This window comes from Periplaneta americana, chromosome 5, assembly GCF_040183065.1.
Source record: "Periplaneta americana isolate PAMFEO1 chromosome 5, P.americana_PAMFEO1_priV1, whole genome shotgun sequence".
Classification (NCBI taxonomy): domain Eukaryota; kingdom Metazoa; phylum Arthropoda; class Insecta; order Blattodea; family Blattidae; genus Periplaneta; species Periplaneta americana.
In genome coordinates, this window is record NC_091121.1 from 29,282,344 (window position 1) to 29,295,936 (window position 13,593).

General features: G+C 32.7%; 1 protein-coding gene across 2 annotated transcripts in view; it reads left to right on the top strand.

The window, feature by feature from the left end:
• Positions 1 to 726: 726 nt before the first annotated feature.
• Positions 727 to 13,593, top strand: part of side (sidestep) — an 869,165-nt gene continuing 856,298 nt past the window's right edge. The window contains exon 1 of one of the 2 annotated variants that reach the window (XM_069825478.1): positions 727 to 1,667. In XM_069825478.1, the coding sequence (XP_069681579.1) occupies positions 1,529 to 1,667 (139 nt within the window). In that variant the 5' untranslated portion in view covers positions 727 to 1,528. The remainder of the gene's footprint in view (positions 1,668 to 13,593) is intronic. The other variant, XM_069825479.1, reaches the window with a different exon arrangement.

Consider the following 13,593-nt stretch of genomic DNA (forward strand, 5'->3'; position numbering starts at 1 on the left):
GTAAGTAAGTAAGCTCATCATTAGAAACCACAAACTGTCTACCACACCCTTAAAGGATTCAACCCTTAGCGAAAGTAACAGTAAATCTCTTCCATGATATATTCGAGGTCCTTACCCTTACTATGAGCAACATAAAAAAGAACATATGCATACACTTAACGAAGAGAAGAGTCTCCCTCTACTTTCGTCTTCTTTTCTTCTTTCAAACACAACTACTTTTGCCGCGACTCATTTACAAAAGCAATGTAGACAGTCTACTGGCCTAACCAAACTCTCTTCCCCTCCCCCTTTCCTCCCACCCACACAAAACACATCCTAGTCACATATGTTTTGAAGAAGAGGGACGTCTCACATATGTATATAGCGTTAGTCTTCTCTGGGTTACAGCACAAGATATGCGTATCTCTAGAAAAGCAAACAGTTGTCTTTCTACTATGATACATCACTATATTCATACCGACTGACACTGATAATACAAAAGTGTGTGCGGCTTTGTTTTAAAACGTTAAAAAAGTGCAGAAAATCTTTTGACATTACTTCTATTAATAAATTTATTACGCCCAGTGCGATGGTCTGGTTATGAGGGCATGTGTGTTTCTTTTAATGTCATTTCGTAGTGAGAGAAGGAACCTCGCTGCTTATGACATATATCTATAGGACGTTGTAGTGTGAGTGGGTTCACTAGGGGATTCTGAAAATAGTTTTTCCGTCCCGTGTTAGTCTCAAGCAGAAGTCGGATCCGCAAAGTTTAACAGAGTATGTTTCATACACCATTCTCCAATGTGATAGTGTGTGTTATGATCAGCATGCGTGAAAACGTCTTCCCGAGTGTTACAAAGTGTTACCTCGTCTCACATCTTTATGTCGTGTTAAATAGCTTCAGTTGTGTTGGAGGAAAACTAATAGGCAGTGGCTTGTAATAATATCTGGCACGTTGGATTGCTTTAAAAATATTCAATAATGGTTTAGTAGTGCATTTCTTCAGTGGCGCAAGAAAAATAGTAGATTGTGAATTACATTTAACGAGTGTTATGTGCTATTTAGTGTTTATCGCATATAATTCCATTGGATGCATTTTTAGATAATTTGTTACGTATATAAAATTTCTACGGACATAGAACAAATTTTTACAGAACGAATTTTTCGTATTTAATTTAATACAATAATTTTAGTAAACTTAAATCCAATTTGGATGTAAAGAATTATTCTCATATCAATTTCTTTCGGTAAAAACTACAATAAAATTATGCTTCAATGCAACGATTTTAATCTCAGTATCTTAAAATATGTCACACCTATGAGATTCAACTGTTCGTATCATATTTTGAAATAAATTTAAATTGTGTAGCACTGACTATTCTAAAAAAGAAAGTATCTCTTTAACTTATTATTAGTGGTAATATATTGCACTCAAAAGATGTGACGTAATAAAATATTGTCGTCGACCAAGAAGAGAGTGTGTTAAAAGTGTCACGTTTGAAGAGCTGCAACAACTGCCCCTTGATGGTAGACCACCCATCTTGCCAACATGCCAACGGATCTGAACTGTTGGTGGTGCCAAAGTCAGCAGGTTGCTGGGTATTTTGGTGTTGTCATACGCTTCCTGAGTGTCATTTGTTTCATCTGTGGCGTTAATTCTGACGATGCGACGGAATTCCAGAATTATTGTGAGTATGATTCTTAGTTGAATGTAATTCTCGTGTACAGAAAAAGGACTAGAGTTATAGACATATATTTTTAGCAAACTGTGAGCTTATTGAGAACTGGACGTAGTGTGTTTGTTGCCATTTGTCAGTCCTTGTATGTCATCTTGACAGCGTTTACAATTTGAAATCTGGAGTTCTGAAGCTTTCAAAGTCGGCTATTCTTAATAGGAATTGAACGTTGAAAAATTAACAAGAAATTAAAGCATTAGTTATATTTTTCTGATCTGTATAAATAATTATTTGTTGGAAGTCTAGGATATTTAGAGACGATAGCGTGTTAACATCATGATACTGAAGCTAAGTTGAATTGAAAATAGAAAACCAAAATACTGTGAAAACCACTCAACATTTTTTCATGCAACTTCAAATCTAATAGATTGTGTTTGTCATCAAAGATTTACGTTGTAAATCGTTCCATGTAATAGAATGGGAAATTATTTTACCTCAACGAGAAATTAAAATACTTTACATTTCAGCCGTTCAGAGCAGAAGTGGTGTAAGTCAAACTTGGGTAATGAGGTTTAAAGTAAAAATTCTGTAAAATACAGCGCAAAGTAGCAATTAATATGTCCTTCGTGATATCTATTGAGTACTAATAGTTTAAATAAATTGAGTATTAATTGATACTTTGCGCTATATTTTACAGAATATTTACTTTAACCCTCATTACCCATTTTTGACTTACACCACTTCTGCTCTCAACGGCTCATTTTTAGATATGCTTTTGTTAAATGTTAAATGTTATGTTTTATTTAACGACGCTCGCAACTGCAGAGGTTATATCAGCGTCGCCGGATATGCCGGAATTTTGTCCCGCAGGAGTTCTTTTACATGCCAGTAAATCTACTGACATGAGCACACTTAAATGCCATCGACCTGGCTCGGGATCGAACCCGCAGCCTTGGGCATAGAAGGCCAGCGTTATACCAACTTGCTTTTGTTACAATACGGATTTCACAGTCCTTGTTTCTTCAAAGATTTTAATTTTAGGACCATGTTATGTTTGTTAGACATTTTTTCTCGTTTTTATGAAAAGTGCCTCTTCTAAAAATATTAGCCTATACACTTTTTCCTTGACATACTGTCTAAAAATGGTTAGAAAACATCAAAGTGCTGCTTATTTTATCATTATATGAGTGAAGGAAAACAATTTCTTTACTCCTCTTTAGCCCTCCTGCTACCAAGGGGGGGTAATAGGATTACCCCACTGATAATTTTTCAATAATATTTTCATTTTCTTCATATTTTTTTTTAATTATACGTAATTATCCGTTATATGTCTACTAACATTTTGAAATATGAATAACGCAAATAATTATTTTACTTAAAGAAGTAATCCACATTATTGAAGTAGGGTGATCTTGGCAGTCTGTGTCATGAAAATTTCAGGTATGAAATTCAATTTATAGCTTAATTTTCTATATTGAGTTTGTCTGCTTCCAAATTACTTTATGTGGTGTTATTTATATCATGATTCATTTTGTTCTTTATATTATCATGTGTATCATGACCTTCGGTTCCAATTTTTTTAAACTTTACTTCTGTCTGTTGTAGTTATTCTAAAAGTGATTTTGTTAAAAATAATTATTATTAGAGTTTTTTCTGAGATATTCATTGTAGTATAGGTGGTGTTCCAATATTTGAATTTCAAAGAAATAAAGTAATTAATTAAATCTAAAATTCAGGGAAAAGGGTAGAAAATTCTTTAATCGCCTAAACAGACATGTTTTCTCATAGTGTGGCTAATAACATAGGCTATTATTTTGAAGTTTATTAATTTTTATATACACTTTCAACAAAGTGAAACGAGACGTTTGAATCATACTGTATTTTTAAAGAAGGAAAATTATTTAAAATTTTTGCAATTGCTGAAGTTCATATATATATTCATCATCATCATCATAATCATCATCATCATCATCATCCTTCACGAATCTAGCAGTTTTCTAAAAGGTCTTCCTAGTCGACGATGTCCTCTAGGTTTATACTGCATCATAATTTTTGGGATTCTTGAATTTTCCATACCTCTTACATGATCTAGCCAATTTGATTTGTGTCTGTTGATTTTTTCTTCTACTGACTCTACTTCTAATTGTTCTAAAATTTCTTCATTCCTTTTTCGGTCTAAAAGAGTATATCCTGCTGTCCTCCTGAAAAATTTCATTTCCATTGCTTTGATTCTGTTCATGTATTTTTTCTTTAATGTCCAAATCTCGCTTCAGTATAAAAGGGAGGGTAGGCCTAATGCTAGTGTATTATATATTTTTATTCTTGTAGATTTTTGTACTAATTTAGCTTTTAATGTATTGTTTATTATTCATAGAATTTGTGTAAATTTGGTAAATTTCTTGTTCAAATCTTTTTCATTTTGATAAGATATTTCACAGCCCAGATAATTGAAATTTTGTACTTGTTCGAGGCATTGGTTATTGTGTATTATCTTACTTCTGACTGGGTCTTGTCCTAAAAATGCCATTACTTTTTAATTTTTGTGCTGAAATTTCCATCCCAAAATCTTTTAATATTTTATTTAATGTGTATTATATACATATATATAGATTATATACATATATACATTCATAAATATTCCAAATGCTTAACAAAGATCTGTTTGTGATTTTGATTGGGGTAATTATGTTGCCCACCTTGGAAGTAGTAAGTTGTAATAAACCTTGTAGTAGGAGGGTTAACATAAAAACATGCATTAAATGACGATGGCAGAGATAGAAAAAAGTGAAATATATTCCAAGAGGGAGAAATAAGTGGTAGGGCATACGATTAAAATAAAAATGATCCTTGTAGTGCTGGTCAAGACATTACCGTTGCTCCATATAACTTTGCTATACTGTCTTGTCTTGAATTTAATTGAAATTTTTTAATTCAAACTACGTTTTGGTAAATATTTGTGAGTTCAAGGATGAGTGAGGGAGAAAAATAAGAAATTCTGCAGCGAAAAATAGCGAAATACATGCTCTCATATATTAGAATTAATGTCTTTAAAGGACGCAATTGTACGTAGTCATTGTAGATCGCAGTAAGTCACTACTCAAATTAATTAAATTGACGATCACTCGGATAGATATTGAGATCAACATGTGTACTGGGACTGGGGGCAGTCTCCCTACTGATATGTGTGTGAATGCAGAACCTATTGACATTCCGTCCCGATAGGATACTGTCTGAACCGACATGTACGGCTGTAATAGTACTGATTACTTAGCTAAAGTGGTAATGCGCATCTATAAGCAAAATTATAGTTACGACTGTGCCTTTCCTCGTGAATTCTTTTAAATTTACTCTCCTATATTGCTGTCAGCAAAGAAGGGCAGTAACTTGTCTAATATATAATAATAATAATAATAATAATAATAATAATAATAATAATAATAATAAATTATTTATTTATTTATTTATTTACTAATATTTACTGTGCTGTACAACAGCCTGGGCCAATAACAGTTCAGCACAAGATAAAGTTAGCACAAGATTTACAGTGAACAAGGAATAACAGAAGTGCATACAAATAATTATGAAAATTACAGACCAATACAATTAAACAATAATGACAAAATGAATAGATAACAAAAAACAATGCATACAAATGATTATTAAAATTAGTACAATGAGATAATTAAAATAATGGCAATTAAATAAAATGAATTATGAAATCATATAAATGAAGACTGGAATCATATAAGTAGTAGTCCACACCTGTGGAGTAAAAAAAGGTCTGGCCGCGAAACCAGGTGGCTCGGGTTCGAATCCCGTTCGGGGCAAGTTACCTGGATGAGGTTTTTTCCGGGGTTTTCCCTCGACCCAATACGAGCAAATGCTGGGTAACTTTCGGTGTTGGACCCCGGACTCATTTCACGGGCATTATCACCTTAATTTCATTCAGACGCTAAATAACTTAGATGTTGATACAGCGTCGTAAAATAACCCCCCCCAAAATATATATAAGTAGTATTACAAAGATATGCAATGAGAATATTATGATACATATCTATAAAAATAGCATAAGTTAATAAAACTGAGATAAAAAATCAAACAGTATATACTACACATTAAATGGATCCATGTTCAAGCCATGCAAATTAGCATCGGAGAGAGAGATTTAGAATTCGAATTATAACAATTTTTTTGAAATCTTAAACCCTTAGCAGGAATACGAAGACTGATATTGCTAATAATAATAATAATAATAATAATAATAATAATAATAATAATAATAATAATAATAATAATAATAATAATAATTATTATTATTATTATTGTTATTATTATTATTATTATTATTATTATTATTATTCATCTAGTGTTATGTTCAAGAGCAGGTCTTTCACTGCAAACCCAGCTTCCTCCAATCTTTCCTATTTTCTGCCTTCCTCTTCGTTTCCTCATATGATCCATATATCTTAATGTCGTCTGTGATCTGATATCTTCTTATACCCCGAACTCTTCTACCGTTCATCATTCCTTCCAGTGCATCCTTCAGTAGGCATTCTTCTCAGCCAGTGACCCAACCAATTCCTTTTCCTCTTCCTGATCAGTTTCAGCATCATTCTTTCTTCACCCACTCTTTCCTACACAGCTTCATTTCTTATTCTGTCTGTCCACTTCACACGTTCCATTCTTCTTCAGATCCACACTTCAATTGCTTCTATTCGCTTCTCTTCACTTTGTCGTAATATCCGTGTTTCTGTCCCATACAATGCCACACTCCATACAAAGCACTTCACTAGTCTCTTCCTTAGTTATTTTTCCAGAGGTCCGCAGAAAATGCTCCTTTTTCTATTAAAAGCTTCCTTGGCCATTGCTATCCTCCATTTGAATTCCTGGCAGCAGCTCATGTTACTGCTTATAGTATACCCCAAGTATTTGAAGATGTCCACTTGCTCTACTGCCTCATTTAGAATTCGCAAGTTTATCTTCTGTATTTTTCTCGCTATGATCATGCTTTTCGTCTTATTTGCATTTATCTTCATCTCATATTGCTCACAGCTGTCATTTAGCTCCAGTAGCATATTCTTTAGTATCATTATTATTAGTATTATCATATTGTTATTAGTATTATTATTATTTTAATAGTTATTGTTAGAATAAAGATACATATTATTGTAAATAAGCTCATATTTACAAATGATCAGGAAAGTTTAGCGAAAAATATAAGAAAACTTGCAGGTAGATGTTTACAAGATAAGTCACCTGAAAAACAAGAATAATTGCTCCCAGTCTACAGAATTCTGTACGAGAAAAAACAGTTTTAAATAGTGAGAATATTAAGCGAGTTATGAATTTCAAATTTTTACGTGTACATCTGGGATTCAGTAGAACAATTAAATATGTAGGAGGGTGAAGCAAATTTCAGTATGTGTTTGGCACAGTATTACGAGAACGCTTTTGGGGAGAGATGAGTGAGTGAGTGAGTGAGTGAGTGAGTGAATATTTATTAACTATAAATGGGTTTTCACTCGCAGTAGGTACAGGAAAAATAACGATATGACAGAAAAACTAAAACAAGGACTAAGTAGGAATATGAACTAAACAAGTCAACGACAGCAGGTAATACAACGTACTCTTGAGAATATACAGTAAAAAAATTTAAAGACTTTTCTTAGCATTTTTATAAACTAAAATAAAATAAAATAAAATATTGTTAACCGTGATCATTGTCATTATTGTAACTATTGTCCTTTCCTGTTATTGGCTAATTTCAATAGTAAAGGAATAATAATAATAATAATAATAATAATAATTATTATTATTATTATTATTATTATTACTATTACTTACTTACTTACTTACTTACTTATTACTTACTTACTTTTAAGGAACCCGGAGGTTCATTGCCGCCCTCACATAAGCCCGCCATTGGTCCCTATCCTAAGCAAGATTAATCCATTTTCTATCATCATATCCCACCTCCCTCAAATACATTTTAATCTTATCTTCCCATCTACGTCTCTGCCTCCCTAAAGATCTTTTTTTCTCCGGCCTCCCAACTAACATTCTATATGAATTTATAGATTCGACCATACTGCTACATGCCCTGCCCATCTCAAACGTCTGGATTTATGTTCCTAATTATGTCAGATGAAGAATGCAATGCGTGCAGTTCTGTGTTGTGTAACTTTCTCCATTCTCCTGTAACTTCATTCCTCTTAGCCCCATATATTTTCCTAAGTACCTTATTCTCAAACACTCTTAACTTGTACCTCTCTCAAAGTGAGAGTTCAAGTTTCACAACCATACAGAACAACCGGTAATATAACTGTTTTATAAATCCCAACTTTCAGATTTTTTGACAGCCGACTGAATGATATAAAGCTTCTCAACCGAATAATAACAGGCATTTCCCATATTTATTCTCTGTTTAATTTCCTCTCGAGTATCATTTATATTTGTTAGGCCCTACTATTATGATTATTATTATTATTGTTATTATTATTATTATTATTATTATTATTATTATTATTATTAACCTATTACAAAAAAGTATACTTATCGGTAAAAGTATTTACATTTATAATACCATCGTCGCGAGATTTGGATAGGTATAGAAATTTCTGACAAGGAAGTAGAATTTTAAAGAAAATTGTGGTTTTGTGACAATGTAGTTAATACCAGTGTGTGTCACATTCGCATTGTGAAATCACTTCTCTTTATTATGTTTCTCACCACCCCACAGTGCTCTGTTTTCAAATGAATAATGATTCATGCTGTTTACGTTAATTAATTTCTTCATAGTCATGCTGCCGTTTGTATACTATCCCCTTTCAGAGACTAAAAAGGGAACACATGAGTCAGCTAATTAATTTTATCTTCTCATTGTAACTTGTGGAAGTCAATCTATATCCCTTCAGTAGAACCCTGCAAACAGAATCCTATGCTTCTTGACAATCCGAAATACCACAATAGATCTATAAAGCTAGATTTTATTGTTTCTTCTAATTTTTCTTCCAAAATGAATGTAAAGATATACTTCCATATCCAATATCATACGATTATAACTGACAACAAATTAAACTAACGTCAGTAGTTTTTTTTTCTTTAGAAAATAGGTGACGTATAGGACCGGTTTCACCAGAAAATGTTAAAATTACACCAACACGCTCTTTATTAAGTTATGCTAAAATTTTAACAATTGTGCTAATATCATTTCGTGCATTTGGGTTCAACCAAAATTTGTCGCCCATTTCTTGACCATGATGAATTTGAACTATGAATAAACTTTATAGCTGAAAATGTCGTAAAAATAATAATAATAATAATAATAATGATAATAATAATAATAATAATAATAATAATAATAATAATAATAATAATAATAATAATAGACCTTACAAATAGCTTTTAAGGAACCCGGAGGTTCATTGCCGCCCTCACATAAGCCCACCATTGAACCCTATTCTAAGCATTTCCCTCAAATCCATTTTATATTATCCTCCCATATGCGTCTCGGCCTCCCCAAAAGTCTTTTTCCCTCCGGCCTCCCAAATAACACTGTATATGGTTATATGGATTTCTGGATTGTCCCATACGTACTACATACCTTACATTGAAACTAATAATAATAATAATAATAATAATAATAATAATAATAATAATAATAATCAGTTTCTATCTGATCCTTTTCCAATTCACTGCGGGCTAAAGCAGGGAGATGCACTATCACCTTTACTTTTTAACTTCGCTTCAGAATATGCTATTAGGAAAGTTCAGGATAACAGGCAGGGTTTGGAATTGAACGGGCTACATCAGCTTCTTGTCTATGCAGATGACGTGAATATGTTAGGAGAAAATCCACAAACGGTTAGGGAAAACACGGAAATTTTACTTGAAGCAAGTAAAGCGATCGGTTTGGAAGTAAATCCCGAAAAGACAAAGTATATGATTATGTCTCGTGACGGGAATATTGTACGAAATGGAAATATAAATATTGGAGATTTATCCTTCGAAGAGGTGGAAAAATTCAAATATCTTGGAGCAACAGTAACAAATATAAATGACACTCGGGAGGAAATTAAACGCAGAATAAATATGGGAAATGCGTGTTATTATTCGGTTGAGAAGCTCTTATCATCCAATCTGCTGTCCAAAAATCTGAGAGTTAGAATTTATAAACAGTTATATTACCGGTTCTTCTGTATGGTTGTGAAACTTGGACTCTCACTCTGAGAGAGGAACATAGGTTCAGGGTGTTTGAGAATAGGGTGCTTAGGAAAATATTTGGGGCTAAGCGGGATGAAGTTACAGGAGAATGGAGAAAGTTACACAACGCAGAACTGCACGCATTGTATTCTTCACCTGACATAATTAGGAACATTAAATCCAGACGTTTGAGATGGGCAGGGCATGTAGCACGTATGGGCGAATCCAGAAATACATATACAGTGTTAGTTGGGAGACCGGAGGGAAAAAGACCTTTCGGGAGGCCGAGACGTAGATGGGAGGATAATATTAAAATGGATTTGAGGGAGGTGGGGTATGATGATAGAGACTGGATTAATCTTGCACAGGATAGGGACCGCTGGCGGGCTTATGTGAGGGCGGCAATGAACCTTCGGGTTCCTTAAAAGCCATTTGTAAGTAAGTAAGTAAGTATAGACTTTACAAATAGCTTTTAAGGAACCCGGAGGTTCATTGCCGCCCTCACATAAGCACACCATTGAACCCTATTCTAAGCATCTCCCTCAAATCCATTTTATATTATCCTCCCATCTGCGTCTCGGCCTCCCCAAAGGTCTTTTACCCTCCGGCCTTCCAAATAACACTGTATATGACTATATGGATTTCTGGATTATCCCATACGTACTACATACCTCACATTAAAATTAATAGTAATAGTAATAATAATAATAATAATAATAATAATAATAATAATAATAACCGAAAGTCAAAAGAATTAGCGTACAAAACCCTTGTTCGCCCAATTATGAAATACGGAGCAGTAGGTTGGGATCCGTACAGACAAAACCAAATCGATTCAATAGAAAAGGTCCAGCGCAAGGCAGCAAAATATGTCAAAATGGGATAGGGACATGGTGAGGAGATAGTAAAAGACTTAGGATGGGAATCTCTCAAATCTATTTATTTATAGTTAGAAATATATATGGGTTTATTTGATTTGATTTGATTTTTTTATTTTTCTTTTATTGCTGTAATTGTTGTATAATTGTAATGGTATTATTGTGTACTATATATCACTGCCACTGGGTGTATACCCAATTGTAGTGTTAATAAATACATAATAACGAGTGGCTTGTACAGGAAATGCTGCTGCAAACTAAGTTAGTTAGACGTTTAAATAAATATTTTTCAGATTTATTTTCAATGAAGAATACTTGTCTTTTTGATAGTTATTTGCTTCCATAATAATGAAACATACTCCCTCTGAATGGATTTTTTTAGGCCAAATACTTTTTCTTGAACCTATCCAACTTCAGTTTTTGAGTTTCAACGCGAAAACGCAAGTATCAGTGTCAGGACTATAGCAGTGGCTATTTCAGGTCATTGTGGATTGTAGGCAAAAGTTAAAAAAATGTCAGGTTTGCTAAGCTTTCGAACAATAGCATTTTCCGTAAAATCATTATATCCTACTAAGAGTTCTTGCTGAAATAATCTGGAGACTACAAAATTTTCTAGGCCTCTTATTTTATCAGTAAGTAATACCTTTTGATCTTTCCTTAGGAACTGTAATTTTTGCGCTCTCTCGAGCCAATACTGAAGACAATGACACATACCAATATCTACACTACACCGCCATTAAGTTTATGGAAAAAGACCCAACCCCACTGGGTTAATAAGTATAAAAATATTTGATTTTTAATAACAATATTATTATCTTACTTAAGTTTTGTAGTTATATATAGCAGCCACTCAGAAATGAACATCTAAATTAAGATATTCTCTACATTTACTTACATAACCTCAAAACGTTTCACTTACATGTCATCAATATAGCATCAATATTATGTACAATTAATGAAAAATAGACGCATCATGATATTAACTATAATAGTATTTAATTTCTAATGGTAACAATGTCATCAAACCACCTCAAGTTTCGTAGATTTGAATATCCAATACACAGATATACTCGGAAAATTATACACTGCAGAATCAGTTTTTAATAACAAATTGAATTGAGCTCTAAATATGTCGGCAATCCTGCAGGTCATGGCCTTCGTGTAATAGCCTATTGTTTATTGTAGTGTGTGTTTTGTTCTGAAATTCAATCAAGTCGGCCGTGATTCAACAAAATTAGTTCTCAAAACTGACAACAGATGGATTTTTGGAAAATAGGAAAATTATGTAGGAAAATTGACATTTCACTGAAAACTACTACTTTTCCGAAAAACTTTGGGTTCCAAGCTTCAAAATGAGGGGCCATTTATTACAATCCGTTCAGCCGTTTTCCCGTAATTTCCATTACCAGTTCAAATTATATATATAGATAATAATAATAATAATAATAATAATAATAATAATAATAATAATAATAATAATAATAATGTGATACATTTCTGTGTGTCTACAATACTTTGTCCGTGAGTATACTAGAAAATGATATGTATTCAAGAGGGCTTGACTTGCAACGTATGTACTTTAAAAAGTCAGTTTCCTGTGTATATTTGCATCCATATGCACCACAGTACCTCTAATGCATATGGGTGAGCATAAAGTCCGCATGTTTCATAGCAGTAAACCTTTTTTTACTTATATTTTCTGTAACATTTTTGTAAGCGGTATTTATGTTGTGTGTGACCGGAAGCTTCGGGAGTGAACGAAGTCCTTCCTTCATGCCTTGAATGTGGCTGTGCTGCATATTGCACTAGGGTTTAATAATGCGGTACTGTAAACGTTGTGCATCGTCTTGCTGCTTGTTTCCTGATTCATTTAACGCCCCAGTTATCCGCTAACTATAGCGCTGCTGTGTCCGATGTTGGAGAATTGTGTTTGTTGTTAATACAGACACTCGGAAATTCCAGGAAAATTAAAGTGAGAATTTGATATGGCTTCTTCTGTAACTAGATATATCTGGAGTAAACATTAAATAACATAACAATAAATTGCACGACTTCAGAGGAGGAATTTTTACATTAAATAACAAAAACAATTCAAGGAATAAATCAGTTTTATTAAATCTTCCGTTTGGCGTAAATAACACAAAAATGAAAGGAATAATGCAACAAGGAGATTATAAAATTTATTGAATAAAAATTACAATAAAACTGAAGGTCGTGAAGGTAAAGATCGACACATACTGTCAATAACAATTTTTTTACATTTTTTAAATATATTTTCTCTTAACAAATGGTTAAAACAAACCTTACAATTACAAAATCAATGTACAATAAACAACACGAAACTTCTAATAGATAATCTAAACAAACTGAATATTAACCTAAATTCAAAACTAATCTTCTAGGCATAGAAAACTTATATACAAATATCACACTTCAAGAAACTATAAATATTATCGAAACAAAATTAATTACCTCCAAATACCAATGAATAAAATCCGACAAAAATTAAGACTATTAAATACTGTTACTTCACAAAATTACTTCACATTGAATCAAAAAATATATAAACAGAATGTTGGCCTAGCAATGAGTAATCCATTATCTGGAATTCAACCGATATCTTCCTACAAAACATAGAAGATAATACTATCATTGACATCCTAAATAAACATAACATAAAAGAATTTCATAGATTTGTAGATGACACAAATTCAGATCTCTCGTAGTTTTATATTTAACCGTTGTTGAAAAATTTAACTATCTGAAATCAAAAATGCTATCCACTCACAAAATGTGTTTCTCAAATCTCCTGGAGCACAATTTTTACAGTCGTTTGTAGTTTCCTTCATTCTAATCTA